Raw genomic sequence first — 24,217 nt, 5'->3', positions numbered from 1 at the left:
GAGGCTGCAGGGTGAGCCCTGCCCACCCCAGTGCCCACTTGATCCCGGGTCTTAGGGCATGGCCCTTGTCTGAATTACTCATGTGTCTGATGCTCTGTATTAAAAAAAGCCCCAATGACTTTTTAACTTCACTTTCTGGACTCCTTATTTACGTTTTGATGTCTGGAAGTGTGAAAAGGAGATTCTAAAATCGGGCAAAAACAGCTTTTAAAAGGTTTTTTCTGTATATCTCTTACAGTTTTCTGTAGACACACGAGGGACCTATTTTGCATTTGCTATCAAAAGAGATTATTCATACATAGTAAGGAAATGAGTAAGAGTTTGCATGTTCAGGGTTGAGTGAGAGCTATCTTGAGCAGAATAAAACATATTGAATATTTAATACATTACGTTCAAATTGAAGGAATTAAGGTAATAACTAAAATTCTAAAGCTTTGATGCTTGTAATGAGAGCATCAAGGGTCATTTCATTTGTCCTCTTTCCCTCTTGCCTTTGGAAACTGTTTCTTTTTCTTTATATAGCTCAAACTAAAATTTCTCAGAATTGTTTTACCGCTTTTCTAGCAGTTGCTTTCATGAGGGTTTTCAGAGGTAATGGTTGGTGATAATGAGGAAGTTAATGTAGGTAATGATGGACCCCTAATGAAGGATCTTTCTCTTTGAAGATAATCCACTGATTAAACTCCAAACACATTTTAGACCCAAAAATACATAATGCAAATTACAAAAATACACAAGCATTCTTGATCTCCTTACATTAAAAAAAAAAAAAAAAAAGAGTTTAAAAAATGTAAGCAACTAATTGTTTTATTTTTCTAGCAAATTCCAAGTGCCATTGCAGGCACGCTCAGTCCCCAAGGGATCGTGGTGCCAGCATCAGCATTGCAGCAGGGAAATGTAACTATGGCAACAGTAGCAGGTATGAGACACTAAAAACAACTGGCACCTTGCTCTTCATCTTGGTTTCCTTCGTGGTTGTTACAAAAACTACACAAATACTTTAAAAAATGTGTTTTAATACCCGAAAACTTGCTGAAGTACAGTCAAGTGCTTGACTGGTTAATGAATGTTTAATTTAGATGTTTTCAAAGTATGTCTGTGGGAGCAGTAGTTAAATATATAATATTAAGAGACCTTAATGTGCAACACTACATTTGTTAAAAGACATTTCCACAGACTGTGGTGTTTTACTTTTGTTTTCCCTCTAAAAAGATGAATTCTATTTGACAAAAACATGCATTAGCTAAACCATTGCACTTGGCTGCCTCGTGCTCCTTGGAGTTTGGGACCACACTTACAAGTCTGTGAAATCCTTGATGTCCTTGTTATAGGGAAATCACATTTGAGATGAAATGTTTAGTCTTCCTCCTCAGCAAGGTTTTAAATCAAACCCAGCTGCCCTAAGCACTGGCCACACGTAGGTGTGATTTTGGTGTTGTGACCCTTGGTGGTTGAAGACTCAGCTCAGTTAAAACTGCATGAAGCAGTGTTTTATAGCCTGATAATCATGGCATTTTCCTTTGAAAACAGATTTAGAACGCCTAAAATATAACAGGGAAATATAATCAAATTTTGTACAATTTTTTGTGAGTGGATGAAAATTTCAGCGTAGCAAAGAGCACAACTTGCATGCTGACTAGAAAAGAATAATTGATCTATTATCAAAAGTCTTGTAGGGTGTGCAGTGCTGATGTGTTTAAAGAGATTAATACTTGAAGGGCTTTTTCTTCCCCATAATCTGTGTTTTTGTTTTGCTTCAAGGGGGGACAGTGTATCAGCCAGTCACTGTGGTCACTCCACAAGGACAAGTGGTGACACAGGCACTGTCGCCTGGGACTATTCGGATCCAGAACTCTCAGGTTTGTTTCATGAGCTCCACAGAATGGTGTTCTGGGTGGAAATACATCTCAGTGGTTTTAGGAGCTCTGATTTAAATTTGACACCCCGGCAGAACGAGCTCTGTGTACGCAGAGAGTAATTAATTGTAAATTGGTGCAGCCGCTGCTGTGGGAGTTACAGGTTGTGTAAAGTGTCATAAGGTCCCCCCTGCCACAACAGCTCACCAGAGTTCCTACACGTTAATTATCTTCCTTTATTGATGCCAAAAGAGTATAGGTACATGAAATTAAAAAATAAAACAGTAAAATAAAAAAAAAAAACAAAAAAAAAACCCAAAAAAACACTAAACCAAATGAATAAAAAAGAAAAACCAAAAACCCCACCAATGCACTAAAACCCCCTCTGAATTAAATTAATCGTTTTTTAATGGTTATAATTTCTTCTAATCATTGAACTATGTTTATGGCTGGAGAGATTTGATGTATTTCATTAAGGTGCCACACTGCTGTTGTGAGAAATTTGACTTTTTATCACAATGGCAACCACCAGTACTGTGAAACTGTATGTATTTCAGAGTTTATCTATTTTGAGAAGCGTTTTTCTATAAAACCTTCAAAATATTTAGTTGAGACTCTGGAAGAGCCTCAATTTTGTCTCCTTATACCCTAAAATATAAGGGCCAGCACTCTTTTGTGGGAGGCTCTTAAGAGTTGGATCTGAAGAGTTCAAAGAAACAACTAAAGAAAAAGAAACGTGAAAACTAGACCATCTTCTGGTACAGAAAACTTTGCTAGCTTTTTCTCTGGAAGTGGTAAACCAAATCTTCCTGGAATCTGGATTTAATTAGAAATGTGAATGAGGAGCTCCCATCTCCACAGCATAAAATCTGTTGGTAATCATTGACTCACTGGCTTCTTTTCCCCCCTTACTCTGGCCTTCCAACCAAAAAAGTGTGCACAGAGTGTTCTTTGAATTGGCAGGAGCATATCTGTGCTCAGCCATGTTCTCCCCTAGAACACAGGCAGCTCTGTCCTCACACACCTCTCAGGCAGAAATGTGTAAAATTACACTCCTGCACTGAAGGGATTTTGAAAAATTGTTTTGTTTTTTTTTACCTTTTATGAAAAAAATAAAGTACTGAGAGGAAAATAACACCTCTAGCCTATAAATAAAAGGACTTGACCTTCTGTGTGCATCTGTGACTACTCTTGATGTTAGTAGGAGTCTCCAAACCCACCTTTGCAAAGGTCACCCATAGAAAAATCTTCTTCAGTGTCTTCTTTTTTCAGTGTTACAGAATGCTGTGGAGGTAGGGAAAAAACACTCCAGAAAAGCTGTTGAAAGTTCATTACAAAACCTCCATAAGCAAGCAGGTTATTTAGAATGTAAGACATTGCTTTGAAAATTAAAATGTGCTCCAAATACATATTTGTAGTAATTTGATATCCTAAACCTTGTTTAAAACTCGTTTCCTGCATATTGATTGGCTTAAGAAATTGCTCCAATTTGTCTGGAAAACCTGATTTAGAATTATTTTGGTTACAATGGTCTGAAGTAGAATCTTATATGCAATTTATGTGCTGTTTCTTTCGATTTCTGCATAAGCATTTAAGAATGTATTCCCAAATGTTCAGATAACCAATGTGCAAATGATTTGATGAATCCATGGAAAGTGAAAAACAAAGAGAAAGAAATATGAATGTTTAGGAAGTAGTATGAAGTGTTTAAAGTGAATTATAGGTTCTACTTTTAGATCTTAATGCTCTCTGAGAATTTAATGCATTTATTTAGCAGGACCTTTAGCATCTTTGTTTGCAACTGCAGCATAATAATTAATTTTACTTTATCCTTCATTTGAGTCTTAGATCAGTAATATTTTACAGCTTCCATAGTTGTTTATGTTTGCACACAGTAATATATTCAAGATATTCAAGCCTAATTTCTTTTCATTCCTTCTATAAATGAGTTCTTCATTCATTGATACAGAACTGCCATTACTGTTTTAAGTGCTTTATTTCTCCTAAAATTACATGTGCAGCTCCAGTTGCAATTAAACCAAGATCTAGGCATCTTGCATCAAGATGATGGCTCATCAAAAAATAAGAGAGGAGTTCTTCCCAAGCACGCTACAAATGTGATGAGATCTTGGCTTTTTCAGCACATAGGGGTAAGGACTGAGCATGGTCAGTTTCTTTATGTCGCTCTTTCCTGTGGTCTCTTAACAGTTTTTCTTCATAAACAAGGTGAATCTATTCTGTTGTCAATTACAGGATCGAAGTTCAGTTTTCCCTGGAATCATTTGGAGTAGTTCCACCGTCTAATGCTGGTTGACTTTTATTAATATTTTAATAAATAGGTTACATTCATACTGCACGGTCTCAATAAGTGCTGTTACAAGGAACCTTTCTTCATTTCACTCTGTTGGGAACTCAATGCTCTCTACACCCTGGTTCATGGCACAAGGAAAAATTATTTCCCCTGTACTTTGCAGTGTTTTAGGGGTACTTTTGACCGAGGAAAACATCAAATTTTCTGTCTCCATCTCCTTTCCAATCCTTCTGATGCGCACCAAGCACGTCACTCTCTGCCTGTGCTTTCGGTTGTCTTCCCTTTGCACGAATACTCTGAAAGGACAAATGGCTCTCAAGCCATTGCAATGTTGAGCTGATTGATACTTATCCTTTTACAACTGTCCTGCAGCAGAGAGCTGATCCAGGGAAGCTGCGTGTGCACTTCTTGTGTTACATGCCCCGTCCTCATCTGCTTAGAGCAGCTTTATTTAACTGCAGGCTGCTCCTCAGTTCTCTCATATGACACTGCCCCGGCCAGCAGAACTAATCAGAGCTGCTCACATGCTGTGCTGCCCAGGGATCACGCTCTTTAATAAAGGCTGTCAGCCATGAGAAGCTTTTTCTTCTGAATTACGCAGCAGCAGCTTCATGGTGCCGCAGACACTGTCAAGGATAAAATCAGTTTCTGTGGAGCAAAGCGCTCTTTGTGGAATTGTTTTCGTCTTCCAAAGTTGGTGAGGTTTCTAAGGTTTGTGTTTTAATGAGTCAGATGGCTTTAATCCACACTCTTTAATCAGATGTAATAAAGGAGTTCTTATTTTTGATGAGGAGATGAAAAACAAGCTTATGCCTTTTTTGTTTGCTTTTCTGGCCTCTGTAGCATCCATATCCAACAGAGGATGAGAAGAAGCAGATTGCAGCACAAACAAATCTGACACTACTCCAGGTTAACAATTGGTAAGAACAAAGCCCTTAATACCTGTCCTTGTCTCCACGTGCTTACAGCTCAGAAATAGTGAGGAGGATAACTTGGGCATCTGGAGTTGAACTTAAATATTCTACATATGTTACAAAACATGTATAGAAATACAAGAGTTATGCACTGGCACACAAGCACGTTATTTTTATAAGGTATAATAATACTCAGGCCATTTAAATCGTACAAGGACTCCAGAAAACATTGCAGCATTAAGGAAATGTGTTCTGTTCCAGTGCTGAGAGAGATGGAAGTACTCTCCTGTCTCTTCTGCAAGTAAAGAAATTGAAGTCTAAAGGCATTTAGTGGCCTGGTGGCTGCAGATGTTTAAGAAGTTGCTGTTAACAGATTCTGTTCTTGTATCAAAGGATGCTCTCCTGAGCAGTGATGTCTGGATGGAGAGGCAGTTCCTCGGCTACACCAGTTCATGGTTCAGCATGAACCATGGCTTGGTCATGTCTTACCTTTCCTGGAGGTGTAAGATAAGACACCTGCCCTACACAAGAGAGGAGGGAAGGTGCTGACACATGTCCTATTTGCCTTGTGGCATCGGTTCCTAAAATTGCTGCAGCAAAGTCCCCCAGGGATCTGCCTCAGATTTCAAAGATGACGCTGGCTGTGAGGCTGTGGAGGGGTCCAGGGGGGAAATAGTCAAGATAGTGACAGAACACCGGTTCCAAAAGTGGAACATGTGACACGTGGCCTTGGAGCTCTGTGCACTGGGATCTGCCTGCTGTCTTTGCAGAGCATTGTATTACAGCTTAGGAACCTGCCAGCTGATTTCCTCCCATTGCAGGTAAACTTGGGACCTGGATGGGTTTTGTGATATTTGGGGATGATGTCTCCAGCCACAACTCCCTGCCATAGCTCACCATGTTGAAGTTGATTCAGTTGAAGTATTTTCTTGTTCACTAGCAGCAAGGGGAAGGGCAGCAATTAGCAAGCTGAAGTAAGCAAGTGAAAATCAGAGAACCAAAAGGAATCAGGACAGGTCTGACAAATGTGTTTGCTGGCATCTCCTGGATCAGGAGCCAGCCCTTGGAAAGCCAGGGAGCCTGTAAAATAACTGATGCAGAAATTAAGGGAGTAAATGAAACCAGACCAAACAAAGCAGGTTGGGTAGGGGCTAGATTTTAGGTGAACCCTAAGGAGAGGAGTATCAGCTTTCTGAGCTGGGGTGTCAGCAGGTTTTCTGGTGCTTAGTTTTTAAGAAGATCCTGAAGTGTACATCTGTTGTGCTGTCTGGAGAATTTTTCCTTCTGAGGTGGAGGAAAAATGCTGTCAGCTGCAAAATGATAGAAGTGCTTTCTTAGCTAGTTTGCCAAAATTGAAGGATGCTGGTGTTCTAGGAGTGGTTCTACATTTTAAAAAGAATGTGAAGCCCAGCTGATAGAAGATTTTATTTCCCTAATTTTTTTTTTTTTCCTGCTGCATACTTTGTGAATGTGAGAGAGAGAGATGGAATTTACAGCCAGTTGGTCCTAAGTTCACCTTGCCCTTGATTGCATTTAGGTTTATCAATGCTAGAAGGCGAATTCTTCAGCCAATGCTGGATTCCAGTTGTTCTGAAACTCCGAAAACAAAGAAGAAAACACCCCAGAACCGACCGGTCCAGAGGTTCTGGCCTGACTCCATTGCCTCAGGAGTTGCTCAGCAGCAATCGAACGAGCTCACGATGTCAGATGGTGAGGAGAGCTCTCTGAACATGGATAATAAAGTTAATTCCTCTCTGACAGGGAAATGGAGGGTTTGATGCCTGTGATGGGAGGGAAACTTCTGCATATTTCAGCACAAACGTGGTTTTGATCTGGGAAAGCGTAACAGAAATGTGTCACTTTTCCTCTCTTTAACGATTTTCTGTGGTTTAAGCAAGGGTATTATATTGGAATCCGTGTTGAGAAACTTGCTTTTGTTTCAGAAGTTATGGAATGACAGAATAAAAGATTTGAAACCGAGATGTACCGCTGAGTTCTCTCTGTGTGCACGACAGGAGCGTCCTGTTGGATGAGCAGCACTGGGCTGCAGCTTCAGCTTCATGGCTGAGCAGCTGCAACTCCACCTCTGCCTCACCTGCTTCAAGCTGGACAATGAGAGGCAGAAAAATGTCACAGAGCCTCCACAGATTGTGACTGAAGTAACTTCCTCAGTGTCAGATCAAACAAAAAGATTTAATTTCATTTAAGAAAGATAAATAACTGCTTTAATGCCAGGATCATCCTTTCTGTCCTGCTGCCTGGTGCTTTATTCTTTCCAGTTTGTAACAAATTTTCCCTCAGCCTCTGCTGGATCTGACAGCAGCTTTATCCGTGGAAGTTACCTTGAATCTGAACACTCCCCTTTTTCTGCAACGAATTAAGCTGGAGTACTTTGCAGAAATGGCCTTGTGATGATTTGATTGGAGAATTGCTGTAGTGGGTGTCCATAGCACAGATTTAAGATTCACAACACAAAGTTTTAAGATCCCTGACCAACCTAATTCCGGCATTTCCTGATATTTCATATTTGACCACCTATATATCTTCTATTTTAATCCATTCCCTTAAGTTCCCTCACTTTTGGTTAGAAACAAGCTCTGTCAGGTACAAGCAGAAGGCAGGAGAGGTGCTGAAGTTGCTGTGACTGTGCTTCTGCAGGTGCTGTCGTGACCATCACAGCTCCAGTCAACATGAATGTAGACAGTCTGCAGTCCTTGTCCTCGGATGGTGCTACCCTGGCTGTGCAGCAGGTGATGATGGCGGGGCAGAGCGAGGATGAGTCCGTGGACAGCGGCGAAGACGACGGAGGAGACCTCTCGACGGCAAACATCAGCGGGCTGGTCTTGGATAACAGCGATTCCCTGCAGTAGGAAGCAGGAGAGCGTGGAGGAAAAACGCTTAGGAGAAAAAGAACGGACTGACTGACTGACTTTTTATAGTTTGCACAGCAAACATTTTACACAAGTTTTATTTCTAATATGTTTTATATGTAGATATAGAAGGGTGCACTTTTTTGTATTTCATAGTAAGCTTAAAGAGTGTTTTTGCAGGTGCAGCAACTTCTTTCAAATGTGTTTGTTTTTGGTTTTGTTGGTTTTTTTTTTTTTCCTGTTTGTTTCTTTCTTTTCCTTTCCTTATTTCAGAAAATTATATCTAATAATATAAAGAACCACGTAAGCACCCCTTTGTTCTCTGAATTGGAAGTGCTGCAGTTTCCGATGAATTATGCAGTTTCAATTAGTGCTGTTATTTAACACAGCTTTTGATGGGCAGGTGATGTAAATTTGAAGCATGTGACACTAGTGTGTGAAACTTGATTATTGAGTTAGATGCATATATTTGAAAGATGCTTCTGCACCTTAAAAACTGCTAGTCTGAGGTGGACAGCAACACACATAAAAAAAAAACCAGTTGATGTGTGATTCAGTAGAGAATGTATGGCAATTTAAATAAGTTTAGTTTCTCTCATAGTCCGTGAGCCTGTTTATCATTTGCTATAAAAACTCCTATTTTTACCTTGCTGGGGTTATTGGATAAAAAAGAAAAAATATTTTTATAAATTCACTAGAAATTGGGATGACAACTGTATTAAGCAGGAGGGAGGAAAAAAAAAAAAAAAAAAAAAGAGAATTTCCAGAGGGGAAAAATAAATGTTTAGTATTCCTATTTGGAAGGTCTGAAAATTGACCCAATTTAATAAGCAAGCCTACAGTAGCGTTCTATGATTCTCAGCTATCCCACAGTGATATACTATATTTGATAATAGCATAAGAAGGGCCCACTGTTTGATGGGATTTTGATATTGTCAAACATTGATTTATATTATGTGTAAACTAATATTCAAATTGCATAACTCTGTATCTAGACTTGTATCTGAAAATATTTGCTAAATGAATATTCAGGTAAGTAAGTTCAAATACCCACAACTTTTCCAATTATTAGAGAAATTTAACAGTTTATAGTTTGTACAACTGAATCTAAAAAAAATGAAAAGTTGCCTACTATACAGTCATGAATTCTGCTATTTTATTGCATTTGAAATATTTTCCCCTAATACAAAAAGAAAAGTATAACATGGATTTATATAAAATTTCTTCAGATCTGAAGTTTACTACCAGAATATACAGCAGGCTTTGTTAGAGTAGGAAATCCTTGTGTGTCATTTAAGAAGCGAAGAGCTGGTGATGAAAACAGCTGGGTTTTGGTTTGGGGTTGTTTTTGTTTGTTTGTTTGTTTGTTTTGGTTTGTTTTTTTGGTTTTTTTTTGTTGTGGTAACAGTTCATTTCTTCTATTTTCCCAAAGTTTGAAGTCTGTGATTGTCTATCCATGAACACTTGCTTTTGGAACTTTGTATTTCCCGTTGTTGAGTACAAATAAGAGACTCAAGAGCCTCATGGTATGATCAACACCCTCTCTTGTCCCTGTCCATTTGTCACAGTGTTGGCTTAGGTCAAAGCCAGAACCTCCTCCTGATTTCGACCAAATCCGGGTGAGTTTCTAACAGGGAGACACTGTATTTGAACAAAGCCCTTTGGCAGATGCAAATATTTAATTGAATATTTAATTTCTGCTTCTCAGAATGCTCAGGCACATGCTTAGGTCCCCTTGCTGTCAGGAGGATGAAGGAATGTACTGCTGGACATGCTTAGGTGGTTGGAAGCTGGTCATGGCAGATTGTCTTCCAAGGCAAGGTTGAGTTGGTAGGAAGAAAAACTTCAGGAAGAATTATCAGTGGCATTGCCTTACATACATAATATCAGGAGTTTTCTGTGACTTTGAGTTTGGGGTTTTTTTTAATTGTTTTTATTCAACACAAGAGATGTTTCCGCTCTGGCTCTCACCGAGTCCTGGCTGAGGATCTTCCTTAGTTCAAGTGCTGTAATGATCTGCTCCACTGAACTGGTGATTTCTAAAGAATTTGTTTTCTTCTGACTTTTCTGCTTTGCCACTCGTGTGCCGTGTTTGTTAAACAGCACAGTAAATGAATGATGAAGGATGTAATTAGGAAGGCTTTGACATGGCATGGCTGTCTCAAAGGCTGTTGTCAAATCCAGTTTGACCCCAAAACACTTTAAAAGACAAACCATGTACAAATCCTGCTCCTTTGGAAGCATTCAGCCTACTGCCCCTACAAAAGATAGCTTAGGTTACTGGAATTCACATTCTGTATTCTTGTTTTTGTCTGTAACTCCAAGAGTGCTTCATCACCCCCACTGTCTCCATTCAGTAGCAGGTTCTATTTGTTGGTTTGTTTGGGGTTTTTATTGGAAACAACCAGGCCTCAGGGTTTGAAAACTTCTGAAAGTTCATTTTTCAGAAAGAAGCCGTTTTCTAGTTAGCTTTTTTTTTTTAATTATTATTATTATTTCCCCCACCTTACATGCAGCAGAAGTTCTGTTCTTCCAAAACATGACCTTATCTTCAGCTACTTTATCAATTCCTAGAGACTGCAGTTGAGAGAGTTTACTGTGAAAGGGGAATATGGAGTAGCTTCACTGTCAGATCAGAAACAAAACAAAACAAAATAGGGATGTGAATTCCTAAAAATGAAAAAGCTTCGCCAGTGTAAAAGTATCGCTTAACGTATGAAACTCAAACCTTTTCTTTCAATTCAGTGAGAATTCTGTAGTGGGTGTGAACTGCAGGGAAGTGCTTGTTCTTTTCATGATTTAAAAGAAGAAAAAACAAGTAGTCCTTTTTTTTTTTTCTTTCTTTGTTTCTTTCCTTTTTTTACTGTGTAGGAAAGATTGCTGGTTTCAGCAAAGCATCACCATTCAGGAAAGGTACATGTTTACATTAGTTAAAAGGTCTTTAGAGGGGACCTAACTTCAAGTCTGTGTATAATTCCCCCCCCCACCTCCAATTAAAGTCATATTTGTATGCAATAGAACTAATTTGTTTTTCAAATCAATGTGATTCTTCTGCAAATACCATTATTGAAACTTTTAATTAATTTTTTTTTCAATCTAACCCAAAATAGGGTTCTTGGTCCAGTTTTTTCAATATTCCTGAACATGCAAGGCAATTTTCTGGTTGGTTTTTTTTTTTTTTTTTTTTTTTTTTTTTTTTTTTTTTTTTTTTTTTTTTTTTTTTTTTTTTTTTTTTTTTTTTTACTTTGGAAGCATTGCAGTTCAGTAAATCGATTCCAAAACGATCAGGATAAGTTTCTGAGTGACTGTTACAAAGAAATAATCACGTTGGAAAAGACTCAGAATCAACTCTGGCTCTGCAGAAGGTTTTCTCCATCTGGATATTGTGTGACAGTGGAGTCCTGCTGACCTCAGGGAAGCTCCGTACGGATCCATGTCAGGCTGCATTTGCCTTTTCCTGGTACCTGATCTCTGTCAGGAACCTTTTGCAGAGCTCTCCATCCCTACCTTGCCTACATACCTGGGTCTTCCACTGGAAACCTGGGTATGGATGAAGGGCTTGGCAGGGCAGGATTTCACGGTGACCTGGAGCACGACAAATATTATTTTTTGATGTTCAAAATGCGGCCAGGAGCCAGAGCCGCAGTGAGGAATTGCAGTTCCCAGTTCCTGTGCTTCCAAAGCAGCTTTAGGTTTACGGGTGTTGGAGTGGAATAGGAGCACACGTGGCTCAAACCCCAGCTCCTGGCCTGACATTGGCTCAGTTGGTCAGAGCGTGGTGCCAGGCACACCCAGGGCACAGCTTTGCTCCCCACGTGTGCCATTCACTGGGGACTTGGACTCGTCGTGGGTCCCTTCCACCTCCGAGTGTTCCGTGAAACACAACTTGGATTTGTTTTCTGGAAGAATCAGAAGTCCACCTCCTGCCTTTACGAACTTGGCAGCCCACGGGATAAAACAAAGTCTTTCCAAGGGATGATAGTTGCACTTAAACAAAAATCCAGAACACCCTGGTGTTTTGAAAAATTGGAACACACGCGTTTAATTGTAATTGAAGTTGATTTAACATTTTATTTTCTGAAGTTGAGTCGTCTTGGGAGAAAAAAAAATGAATAAGTATTTGTCTATGCAAGACACAAATGTCAAAAATGTGTGAATTACCCATTTTTAGGTACTGTATTGTTATTGTCTTTCTGACTTCTGTTCCTTTGATTAGTCTCTTCAACCTTTCAGCCTTACATTTGGCTTAGAGTTGAATAGGCAAAATGTAGTTTTGAAATCCTGTTGGAAATGTAACTAACCTTTGTTCCCTCATGAAAATCTCGCATGTTGAACAATTAAGTGAAATGTTTTGGTTTCCTGATAATAAATTCAAGCTCTCAGCACCTCCTGAAAACAGCACATCCATGAACACGCACGTTTAACCGTGGTGTGCACACCATCCAACCATCAGCCGGATGCACTTTGCTCTTCACTCTGCGGCGGGGTTGAGGACAAAAGCAGGTTCATTCTGCCAAACTCAAACTCAGTGTGGATCCCTTCCCCCCCTCCCCTGCCCTTGGCATGCTAAACTCCTTCAAAGACCTTCTGGGTTGTTTATTTTTAAAGCCCAGGGTAACCTGATGGTCTGGTGCAAAGTGCAGGGAGATTGGCGTTGATATGTTTTTTGGTGATTGCCCAAATCGGGTCATTCGTTCATTCCTGCCACCTGGAAATACAAAATCCGTTCCGTTTCCTGTGACTCAGTTCTTTGGGAGCTGCTGAGTGATCACAGTTGGTTTTGCCAGAGAAAAGCAAGGTGTGAGAAGGCAGGGAAATGCCTTTCCAACCTTGTAGACACCCATAAAGATTCGCAGTTGGTGTTAATAAAATCCGGTGTTTCAGGTCGTGACGGAAGCGGCCCGTAACCTGCCCACGGATTGGCAGCACTGGGTCTGCACGATCGACAATCTTCAAAATGTGAACCCTGTAACTTTCCTTTCCTTCGTTGTTAAGGGATTTTGAAGCAACTGATCTATCAAGGGATGAAATTAAAAATGAGACTATGCTTCATGGGTGATTTGTTTTTACGCTGCTGCTCTCTGTGAACAGAAAAAGCACATTTTGGAAGCAAAGCATTTACATTGCTTTAACAGTATTGTTTGGCTGAAAGGCAAATATGTTTTCAGGAAATCTTGAGCATAGTTTCAAACTATTTAACCAGTTCTTGGCCAGGGAAGGTCCTCGGCCCTTGTATTTGTTTGGGGTTTCTTGTTTATGCAAATGGAGTTCTTACTGGTGTGGGGATTTTTATTACACTTTTGTAATGCAGGAGGAGCGTCGATGAAAGAAAGAATCAGCAGGTAAATAGCCCATCATGTTTGTGACTTTGGGTGGGGGGGGGGGTTTTGTTGTTGTTGTTATTTTGCAATAATTAATTAAAACGGCATGGACATCAAACTCCAAGTGATGGTTCCAAGCATATATGGTAGTGACTTATTTAAAAACATTTCCTCTCTGTAAACCCCATGTGTTAACTTGTTTAGCCAGATTGAAATACATTTCCAAAATTACCATGTTCTGCCAAATCAGAAATCTCCAGGAAATGAGCAGCTCCTTTATTACAAGGTTCTTCTCAAGCAAGAATCTCAAACTCATTTCATATCCCGCGTGCGAGTCCTGCTCAGCAGAGATTAAATCAGATGTAGGTACTCTTGGATTTAGTTCTGCTGAGTACTGGAGCATTATTTATTCCTGCTGGAGCATTATTTATTCCTGCTGTCTCTTCCCCAGCATCTGGCATGGTGACACCCACAAGTGCCTCCAGAAGGGCAGATTTTGGATCATATTTTGTGGTTAGAGGGTTAATCTGCGGAGAGCCGAGTAGTTTGTGTTCTAGACAAAGCAGTATTCATCATTTCCTTGTCTGGCATTAGAAGAGTGTCTGAGAGTTGTTCCAATAACTCCTGGTGATATAACTGGAAATAATTTTAACTCCACTGCTGCCATTTTTTCCCTTAATCTGAAATGAATAAACAGCCTAACAAAAAAATCCTCCACCTGTAAAGTACAAAGGGGAATGGCTCCAGACTGAGAGAGGGTAGGGTTAGATTAGATAATAGAAAAAATTCTTCCCTGTGAGGGTGGTGAGGCCCTGGCACAGGGTGCCCAGAGAAGCCGTGGCTGCCCCTGGATCCCTGGAAATGTCCAAGGCCAGGCTGGATGGGGCTCTGAGCAACCTGGGATGATGGAAGGTGTCCTTGCCCATGGCAGGGGATGTTGGAATTGGATGATCTTTAAGGTCCAATCCAACCCAAACCATTCTGTGATTTTACAATTATATCAACTAAATTAGGTCCCATATTGAGTATTTTTAATTGGATGGTTTCAAATTCCCCTGAGAGATAAATCCCCTCTTCAAGAAGCCATTACAGGAATGAGAAGCTTATTTGTAAATAACTGATGAGCTGGTTTGCTTTTGTGGAGCATTGGTTTACAAAGCCCTTTAGTCTGCAGCTTAGGGCTGTTCCTAAATAACTCTCTTTCTAAAAGCCAGAGCAATATCACCAAAGTGTGGTGGTGCAGAACTGTTTTATTAGATTTTTGTAAGAAGTTTATGTTATGGTTCGTTTTACTGTATCCCCAATTCTGTATCCCTTTTGTGTTGTCTGTATAATAAGGTGTTTTGTGTCAATCATCCCATACCTCACATGATATGTAACATCCCTTCTGCCCCAACCCCCCTCTCTGGGGCAGCTTGCCTATCACTCCCGGGGTCCCTCCCAGATTGTGAAATCTCCGGCAGAGGGCTTCATGTGATAGGTAGCCTGGGGGAAATTCCTTTGGCTCTGGATTTTAGTGGTCTGAAGCTTGGGGGTGGGCACACCTTGTTACCCCCTGAAACCCCTGATTTGTGGTCTTTTTTGTATCCTCCCTGGGACCCTCCCCCGCTTATAGGGGGTCGGAGGGAGGAGCAAGCTCTCTCAGCCGCGGGGCTCTCAGCCGCCAGGTTCTCAGCCTGGAATCTCTCAGCCGCCAGGTTCTCAGCCTGGAATCTCTCAGCCGCCAGGTTCTCAGCCTGGAAACTCTCTCAGCCACTGGGTTCTCCACCTAGAAGCTCTCAGCCGCGGGGTTCTCAGCCTGGAAGCTCCGAGCCGCTCGCCTCGGAGCTTGGAGATCTCTGCTAATAAACATCCTTTAACCTGCTAAGCTGAGAGCCAGCCTTTTCTCTTCTGCTGCTGTTGACTGTCACCTTTGGGTCCAGCTGCCAAGCCGAGAAGCCAAAACGAACTGGAAACTTTGTGTCTGTGTTGACCCGAGCTAGCTGTGGGTCAGCTCCCACCCGGAGCGGAGACACAACCGGACATAATTGGCGCCCAACGTGGGGCACACCACGCCGGCAGAAGCAGCTTGGACCACGTGGAGCACGGCTCCACGGTGACAGAGCGTCCAGCGCCCACGCAGGGGCCCTCCCGGAGACGAGGCGGACCCTGCGAACGGACTGGGGCTGATTTAGCCCGAAGAACAGTCTCTGGGCGTCACGCACCCCTGTGAAATTGACTTTTAAACAAGGCAGTTCCAGGGGAAAGAAGGGGAGCTTCGAGCCCCGACCGGAGTCCTTCTTGCAGCAGAATATCCAGACCCACGCATCCCCCAGGCACAGGAACAGGTAAGTATACCCACAAAGGGACATACTTACTGGTTTTAGGGTTCCCCCGAGGGAGGGGGATCTATTGGGGAGGAAAAAATCCTCCAAAAATAGCTGCGCAGCTAAAGGGTTAAACCTCCTGTGATTTAGAGCGAACGGGGTCCGCGGGGGGAGTGCTTTTCATCTGGGTTTGGGTTCAAAAGCAACTTAGTATCGAAAACATGGGCGGAAAGCTCACGACTGCTCAGAAAAGGTTGTATTATAATTATGCGTCAGTAATTAACGAGGCCAAATTGAAAATCTCAAAAGGCGAGTTAAGAAGTTTTGTTCGCTGGGTTCATGTGCATTTTCCCCAAGTCTCTCCGGACAGTCTCTGCAGCCCACATTTCTGTGGCACTGTAGAAAAGGAATTAATTAGGTTGATTCAAACTGGGGACAAAAAGGCTACAAAGTATTTTACTGTAGCAATGAAGTTAAATTCGGCAATTCAATTTCAAAAGGGAATGCCGAAAGAGCCCAACGGAGAAACGTGTTCTCCCCCTCCTCCCCCCACCTCTTTTCCCCGGTCCCCATGTCCCCGGGAAAGCGTTCTCGATGGAGCGGCAGGGGTCCCGCCCGCCCGCTCTGCCTTCGGGGCACCCCAGCCTCCACGCCGGTGCTGGCCCGGTAGGGCCAGGAGGGAGGTCTCGGGCAGCACTGGCCATGCTGCATGGGACAACCCTCCCTCCCCGCTTTTAATCGGGTCCAGGTCCGCGTGGTCCTCTCGGGGTTCCCAAGATGGCGGAGACCGCATGGCGGGGGACTCCCCCGCCCCCTCAGCGCCGCCCACCCCTCCCTTCCCCAGTGACGTGGTGCCCGCAGCGCGCGGCCCCGCCCCCTTCCCCGCCCCGCCTTACCCCTGTGACGTCGGGTGCCTGCCGCGTGACCCCGCCCACCCCAGCCCCGCGCCGCGCGGCCCCGCCCCCACCCCACGTGGTACCGGCCCCGACCCGCGGGGCCCCGCCCCCACCCCACGTGGTACCGGCCCCGCCCCCGCCCCACGTGGTGCCGGCCCCGACCCGCGCGGCCCCACCCCCACCCCACGTGGTGCCGGCTCCGACCAGCGCGGCCCCGCCCCCGCCCCACGTGGAGCCGGCCCCGACCCGCGGGGCCCCGCCCCCGCCCCGTGTGCCGCGGCCGCGCTGCCCCCCCCAACCCCCTGTGCCTGCGCGTGCGCACTGCGGCACCCCTTCCCCCCCGCAGCCGCCGCGCCGCCGCCCGCCCCGGAGCAGCCCGGTCCCGGTCCCGCCCCGCCGGGGCTCGACCCCGCTCCCCCGATATCCCCCCCGCCCCCCCACTCCTCGATGATGTCACCCCCCGGGCAAGCCGCGGCCCTTGCAGGGACTCGGTTGCCAGGCAACCAAGTGCCTCAGGGCACAGGCGTCCCAGCGCCCTCAAACCCGGAAATGCCCGAGCAGGGAGCAGAGACGGCTGCCAGCTCCTGCTCCATTCCCACCCTTGCCCCTGTTACCTTCCGTAATGCCCGCGGTGGTAACAACAGGGCAGAGTATCACCCATTTCCCCGAGCCACCATCAAAGAGATCTGCAAAGCTCACAGGATATATGGCCGTGATGGACCATATTTCAGAGGGCTTCTCAGAGCAGATCTCTCTGCAGAGGAGGTAGTGCCTGCTGATTTAAAGTACCTGTTTTCTTGCTTGCTGAACTCAACAGAGTACATCCTATGGGTCACAGCTTGGAAAAGGCTGCTCCAGGATGCCTTACCAGGGCTCCTCAACCATGTTAACACCAGAGTTGATGCTCAGGGAATCCCTCTCACTCTCGACCACCTGGCTGGGGAGGGGCAGTGGGCAGAAGCCACTGACCAAGTGGTCATTCCTGTCCAGTGCCTCCACGTAGTGAGAGAGACAGCCCTGACTGCATTCTTCAGCATGCAAACACAAGGTCCTGCGATTTCTTATTCAAAAATCAGGCAGGACCAAAGTGAGTCTTTCACAGATTTTGTGGAAAGGCTGTCCCGAGCTATTGAAGCTCAGGTCAAAAATGAAATGGCTCGAGAACACATTTTATCGGAAATTGCGTTTTCAAATGCAAATGATTTATGTCGTGCTGCAATTTTAAGTTTACCCCTACACCCCAAACCAACCTTACCAGACATGCTTCAAGTATGTCAGGTAAAGCTGCCTTTTATGAGATTCTCTACAGGTCTACGGCCCAAACCTCGTCAAGTTGCAGCCATGGAAACTGAAGATTCCCGAAAAACACCGAACACCGGGAAGAAGCATTCTGCGCAAAGCTCCCAGAAGTGTTTTTTGTGTGGGAATTTGGGGCATTGGGTTTCCAAATGCCCCCTCAAGAAAGAAATAGAGGACCTCAAAAACAAAAAAGGGGGAGGGGAAGGGGAAAAAGGGAGAGGGTTTAAACCCTCACAAAAAAACTGGTGAAAGAGCGCAGGTCCGCCCTGCGTGAGGAAAAAAATGGGGTGGACCGGGCAGGAGGGGAGGGGAAAGGGAGCCAAGGGAAAAAGAAGGAGAAGCTGCAATGCCCCATTCAGGGTGGCAGCAAATATAACACACTGGAAATGACTTACACGGACCATGACATGGCACAACCAATTTTGACAACCAATTCTAAATATACCCCCTACAGGTTGCAGCTCACGGAGGGTTTGCACCTGAAAGACGACAACTGGAATTTTGTGTCAGTTGACAACAGTGAGCAGGGTACCTGGCCAAGGGTCAAAGGTAAGCTCATCGTTGTGGGAGACTGCAAACACACCCCAAAAGAGATCGAAATTCTTCCAGGAACATTTGATAACAATCCTGGAAAATTCGTTCTCTGGCTACGCTGCACTCACCCACCAACATTCCTACCTAAAGGGCAGACAGTTGCCCAGATCATACCCACCTGGGAACACCTGGAAGAAGACAACATACCAACAGCTTGTCCTGTGCACAACATCACAGAAGTGAAACCCCAGGTGGGATGTGAGTTACAGGTGGGTGATGAGGCCATTAACATCACAGGCCTGCTCCACACGGACATGGACGTGACTGTAATACCAGCTAAGCACTGGCCGTCACGTTGGGCCTTGGAAAACGTGGCAGGACACGTGCAAGGAATAGGGGGAATGCAATTGGCCAAACAATCAAAGAGTGTGGTGCAAATTAAGGGGCCAAAAGGGCAGTTGGCCAGTTTACGCCCTTTTGTTTTGGATTATAGGGAACCCTTGTTGGGGAGAGACCTGATGGCCCAGTGGGGAGTCACAATTGACATCCCAGACCCCCCACAGGATTTTTGGGCGGCGGTCGCTGAGGAGCGCCCTACCCACAAGCTGAATTGGAAAACAGGTGCACCAGTGTGGGTTGAACAGTGGCCGCTTTCAAAACAGAAATTGAAGGCGCTCGAAGAGCTCGTGGAGGAGCAGTTAGCTAAGGGTCACATTGTAGAGACCACCAGCCCTTGGAATTCGCCGGTTTTTGTTATCCGGAAGCCGGGGAAGGACAAGTGGAGACTCCTCCAAGATCTCAGACAAATTAATAATGTGATAGAAGACATGGGCTCTCTTCAACCTGGGATGCCTACCCCGACCATGCTCCCACAAAATTGGAAATTGGCTGTTATAGATATAAAAGATTGTTTCTTCCATATTCCCCTACACCCTGACGATGCACCACGTTTTGCATTCTCGGTTCCCACTGTTAACCGAGAGGCCCCGAGGAAACGCTACCATTGGAGGGTTCTTCCCCAAGGGATGAAGGTGTCACCTATCATCTGCCAGTGGTATGTAGCTTCCTTGCTGTCCCCGGTCCGCGTAGCCGCAGAGAAAGCAATCATCCATCATTATATGGATGATGTGCTTGTGTGTGCTCCCACCGATGATGTCTTGTCCCACGCACTTGACCTGACAATTAATGCATTGGTTGTTGCAGGGTTCGAGCTGCAGGAAGACAAGGTTCAAAGGATGCCACCTTGGAGGTACCTGGGGCTGGAAATTGGCAAGCGGACCATTGTGCCGCAAAAATTGGAAATCAAGGCCAAAATTCAGACCCTTGCAGATGTCCATCAGCTGTGTGGGGCATTGAATTGGGTGAGACCCTGGCTGGGCCTCACAACTGAGGACCTAGCCCCTCTTTTCAATTTATTGAAAGGGGGAGAGGAGCTGAGTTCTCCCAGGGAACTAACCCCGGAAGCGAAGGAGGCGCTGGAAAAGGTACAGCATCTCATGTCCACTCGGCAGGCTCACAGGTGTGATCCAGACCTGCCTTTCAAATTTATAATAATGGGGAAATTGCCACACCTCCATGGAGTCATTTTCCAATGGAGAAATAACATCAAAAAGGACCAGGGCAGAGAGGACCCACTTCTAATCATAGAATGGGTCTTTCTCAGCCATCAAAGGTCCAAGAGAATGACACGTCCACAGGAACTGGTGGCTGAACTGATCCGAAAAGCCAGAGTTCGGATCAGGGAATTGGCAGGGTGTGATTTTGAATGCATTCACATTCCAATTGGATTAAGATCGGGCCAGATTACAAAGGCAATGTTAGAACACCTGCTTCAGGAAAATGAAGCACTGCAGTTTGCTCTAGATTCCTTCACTGGGCAAATCTCAATTCATCGGCCAGCCCACAAAATTTTTAATCAAGATGCCAAATTCACACTGAATTTGAAAGATGTTCGGAGCAGGAAGCCTTTAGAGGCCCTGACAGTTTTCACGGACGCGTCCGGAAGGTCCCACAAGTCAGTTATGACTTGGAAGGACCCTCAGACTCAGCAGTGGGAGGCAGATGTTGCCGAGGTGGAGGGATCACCTCAGGTTGCTGAGTTGGCCGCTGTTGTCAGGGCTTTCGAAAGGTTCCCCGAACCCTTCAATTTAGTAACGGACTCCGCTTATGTAGCGGGGGTGGTATCGAGGGCAGATCAGGCAATACTGCAGGAAGTGTCTAACACCGCACTGTTTGAGCTGCTTTCTAAGCTTGTCAAGCTTGTCTCCCACAGGGAGCAGCCATTTTTTGTGATGCATACAAGATCACACACCGATTTGCCGGGGTTCGTAGCTGAGGGGAACAGAAGGGCTGATGCTCTTGCTGCTCCTGCAGCGATGGCCCCATTGCCAAGTATTTTTGAGCAGGCAAAGCTCAGCCATCAGCTTCATCATCAGAACGCGCCTGGCCTTGTTCGCCGGTTTCACATCACCCGGGAACAGGCCAAGGCAATTGTGGCTACGTGTCCCTCATGTAATCAGCATGCACTCCCCACCTTGAGTGCAGGAGTAAACCCCAGAGGTCTGAACAGCTGTGAGCTGTGGCAGACTGACGTGACACATATCCCCCAATTCGGCCGATCTAAATATGTGCATGTGTCTGTGGACACTTTTTCCGGTGCAGTTTTTGCTTCTGCCCACGCAGGGGAGAAGACCTTGGATGCGATTAAACACCTCATCCAGGCTTTCTCCTTCATGGGCATCCCAAAAGAATTAAAAACTGATAATGGCCCAGCGTACCGTTCCAAGGAATTCTGCAGCTTCCTGCAACAATGGGGAGTGGGTCATAAAACCGGCATCCCTCATTCCCCAACAGGCCAAGCTGTAGTGGAGAGGACCCACAGAGAAATCAAAAGGGTCCTTAACCAACAACAACCGGTGTTGAAAACAGAAACACCACAGACCCGATTGGCCAGGGCTCTATTCACTTTGAATTTTTTAAACAGCACATTTGAGTTTTTAAACCCTCCCATTGTTCGTCATTTCGGGGCAAACCCTCAGCTAAACATCAAAGAGAGGCTGCCGGTCATGGTCCGGGACCCTGAGACTGGAAGGACAGAGGGACCTCATGATTTAGTCACGTGGGGCCGTGGGTACGCTTGCGTGTCCACCCCCACGGGGCCGAGATGGTTACCATCAAAATGGGTGAGGCCCTATGTCCCGAAAGTCTCGGGGGAGAAAAAGAAACTGCCACAGGTTACTCAAGCAGCTTTTAGGAGGAAAAGGAGGGAAGATTTTTCCCCGGATGGTTTCGCTTTCCTGAATGACCCCTGCTCGAATGCTGATTGTTTGTTTTAGTTCTTCTAGTCCCGATGGAACCTGTCCAGCGCCAATCCCCTGTGCTGAGGAAGTTTCACCTGCTCCTTGGTTGGGGACTGGGGAATTTCGGGCTGGGTGGGTTCAATTTTGAAATCAGTTTTGTTATTTTTGTTTGTTATTCTGTTAATTTTAATTGGATTTGGTATCATCAAAAAAATGTTAAGTAGATTAATTTCTAGCACCACACATGCCCCCTCTGTGAACCATGTTGCTGTATCATCCGTGCCTGGATGGGAGGAAGACATGGAACTGGAGGAAGACCCAGAAGACAGAAGACACCCAGAGGATGAACCTCCGATGGAGTGGCCCACTCAGCCAGAGTGGCTCACCGAGAGTTACCCGGACTTCGAATATCATCCTTCTCCGTTCCAGCCCTCCTCCCGTCATTAAAACAAAAAAGGGGGAGATGTGGTGGTGCAGAACTGTTTTATTAGATTTTTGTAAGAAGTTTATGTTATGGTTCGTTTTACTGTATCCCCAATTCTGTATCCCTTTTGTGTTGTCTGTATAATAAGGTGTTTTGTGTCAATCATCCCATACCTCACATGATATGTAACATCCCTTCTGCCCCAACCCCCCTCTCTGGGGCAGCTTGCCTATCACTCCCGGGGTCCCTCCCAGATTGTGAAATCTCCGGCAGAGGGCTTCATGTGATAGGTAGCCTGGGGGAAATTCCTTTGGCTCTGGATTTTAGTGGTCTGAAGCTTGGGGGTGGGCACACCTTGTTACCCCCTGAAACCCCTGATTTGTGGTCTTTTTTGTATCCTCCCTGGGACCCTCCCCCGCTTATAGGGGGTCGGAGGGAGGAGCAAGCTCTCTCAGCCGCGGGGCTCTCAGCCGCCAGGTTCTCAGCCTGGAATCTCTCAGCCGCCAGGTTCTCAGCCTGGAATCTCTCAGCCGCCAGGTTCTCAGCCTGGAAACTCTCTCAGCCGCTGGGTTCTCCACCTAGAAGCTCTCAGCCGCGGGGTTCTCAGCCTGGAAGCTCCGAGCCGCTCGCCTCGGAGCTTGGAGATCTCTGCTAATAAACATCCTTTAACCTGCTAAGCTGAGAGCCAGCCTTTTCTCTTCTGCTGCTGTTGACTGTCACCTTTGGGTCCAGCTGCCAAGCCGAGAAGCCAAAACGAACTGGAAACTTTGTGTCTGTGTTGACCCGAGCTAGCTGTGGGTCAGCTCCCACCCGGAGCGGGACGCAACCGGACACCAAAGCTAAAACAAGGGAAAATAAACTACCTGCACAGTATGAAGTAAGCATTCTGCAAAAACAGCCCAACAATATGGTTGAGACACATATGAAGTATTTATTTCTCCATATATAAATTCATGCAAGTTCAGAGTGTGTGAGGTATGTGGGATTACATCTGTCATGTATTTAAAACACAAAATGAAAAATCACCATTTAGATACCCTCCCAAAATCTAAAAGCAGCATCACCTTTGCAAGTGAGGCTTTGTTTGTCTTCCTGATGCAACTGAGGTGTGATCCAGGGCTTGTGAAGTAATCTGGGAAAAAATCTGGATATTAACTTTCTCTGCTGGACTTCGGTGCCATCGCTGGCACAAAGCAGGAGATGAGGCCCTTGGACCTACTCCTGAGAATTATTCCTTGCACATTTTTCATTAAGTTGATCCTGAATCCTAAATATGAACTGATGCATATACTAATTGTGTCTGTGGTAATAAAAACCAATTTGGATAGTTTTTTGCTAAGTTCCATGAATTTTTCAAGTTAGATTTTTAGTAGTCGTGAAGAAATGTGCAGATCATGCTGGGTAATGATTGTCCCTCTGTGCTCCAGGGCTGTGTCCAGCTCTGGCTCCTGCAGGAGAGCCCTGGAGGGGCTGGAGCATGTCCAGGGCAGGGAAGGGAGCTGGGGAAGGGGCTGGAGCCCCAGGAGGGGCTGAGGGAGCTGGGCAAGGGCTGAGCCTGGAGAAAAGGAGGCTCAGGGGGAACCTTGTGGCTCTGCACAAGTCCCTGACAGGAGGGGACAGCCGGGGGGGGTCGGGCTGTGCTCCCAGGGAACAGGGACAGGAGCAGAGGGAACGGCCTCAGCCTGGGCCAGGGGAGGCTCAGCTCGGACAGCAGCAGGAATTTCCCCATGGAAAGGGGGCTCAGGCCTTGGCAGGGGCTGCCCAGGGAGGTTTGGAGTGTCCAACCCTGGAAGAGTCACCTGGAGGTGGCACTCAGAGCTCTGGGCTGGGGACAGGGTGGGAAACAGGCACAGGTTGGTCTCAATCTCCGAAGATTTTTCCAGCCTTTATGGTTCTGTGATCAAGAAACCAGGGATTGATTTCTTCACTGTTTTTATCTTGAGGGTTGTGTGTCACTAGAGGACACAAAAGATGCTCACAGAGTCTGATTCCATGAAGATGAAGGTTGAAGAACTTTTATTATTTACAAAGACCTTGCTTATACAGGTTCTGAACAATGACCAGGGATTGGAGAACAAGGTTGCCACCTCTCCATCCCACTGGCCAGGCTTGAAGTCCATCAGTTGACTCTCATCAGAAAGGAATGTGGAAAACACGATTGTTTACAGTACAAACCCTGAGAACTCA

General features: G+C 45.2%; 1 protein-coding gene across 3 annotated transcripts in view; it reads left to right on the top strand.

Moving 5' to 3' along the window:
- Positions 1 to 8,808, top strand: part of PKNOX1 (PBX/knotted 1 homeobox 1) — a 34,794-nt gene extending 25,986 nt beyond the window's left edge. For all 3 annotated transcript variants that reach the window (XM_040056297.2, XM_040056298.2, XM_040056299.2), the window contains exons 7-12: positions 820 to 919; positions 1,762 to 1,859; positions 3,878 to 4,006; positions 5,011 to 5,087; positions 6,619 to 6,791; positions 7,740 to 8,808. In XM_040056297.2, coding sequence (XP_039912231.1) covers positions 820 to 919; positions 1,762 to 1,859; positions 3,878 to 4,006; positions 5,011 to 5,087; positions 6,619 to 6,791; positions 7,740 to 7,951 — 789 coding nt within the window. In that variant the 3' untranslated portion in view covers positions 7,952 to 8,808. The remainder of the gene's footprint in view (positions 1 to 819; positions 920 to 1,761; positions 1,860 to 3,877; positions 4,007 to 5,010; positions 5,088 to 6,618; positions 6,792 to 7,739) is intronic.
- The last annotated feature ends 15,409 nt before the right edge of the window (positions 8,809 to 24,217 follow it).

This window comes from Hirundo rustica, chromosome 2 (assembly GCF_015227805.2).
Source record: "Hirundo rustica isolate bHirRus1 chromosome 2, bHirRus1.pri.v3, whole genome shotgun sequence".
In the NCBI taxonomy this organism is placed as follows: domain Eukaryota; kingdom Metazoa; phylum Chordata; class Aves; order Passeriformes; family Hirundinidae; genus Hirundo; species Hirundo rustica.
This window is presented reverse-complemented; position numbering and strand designations above follow the sequence as displayed.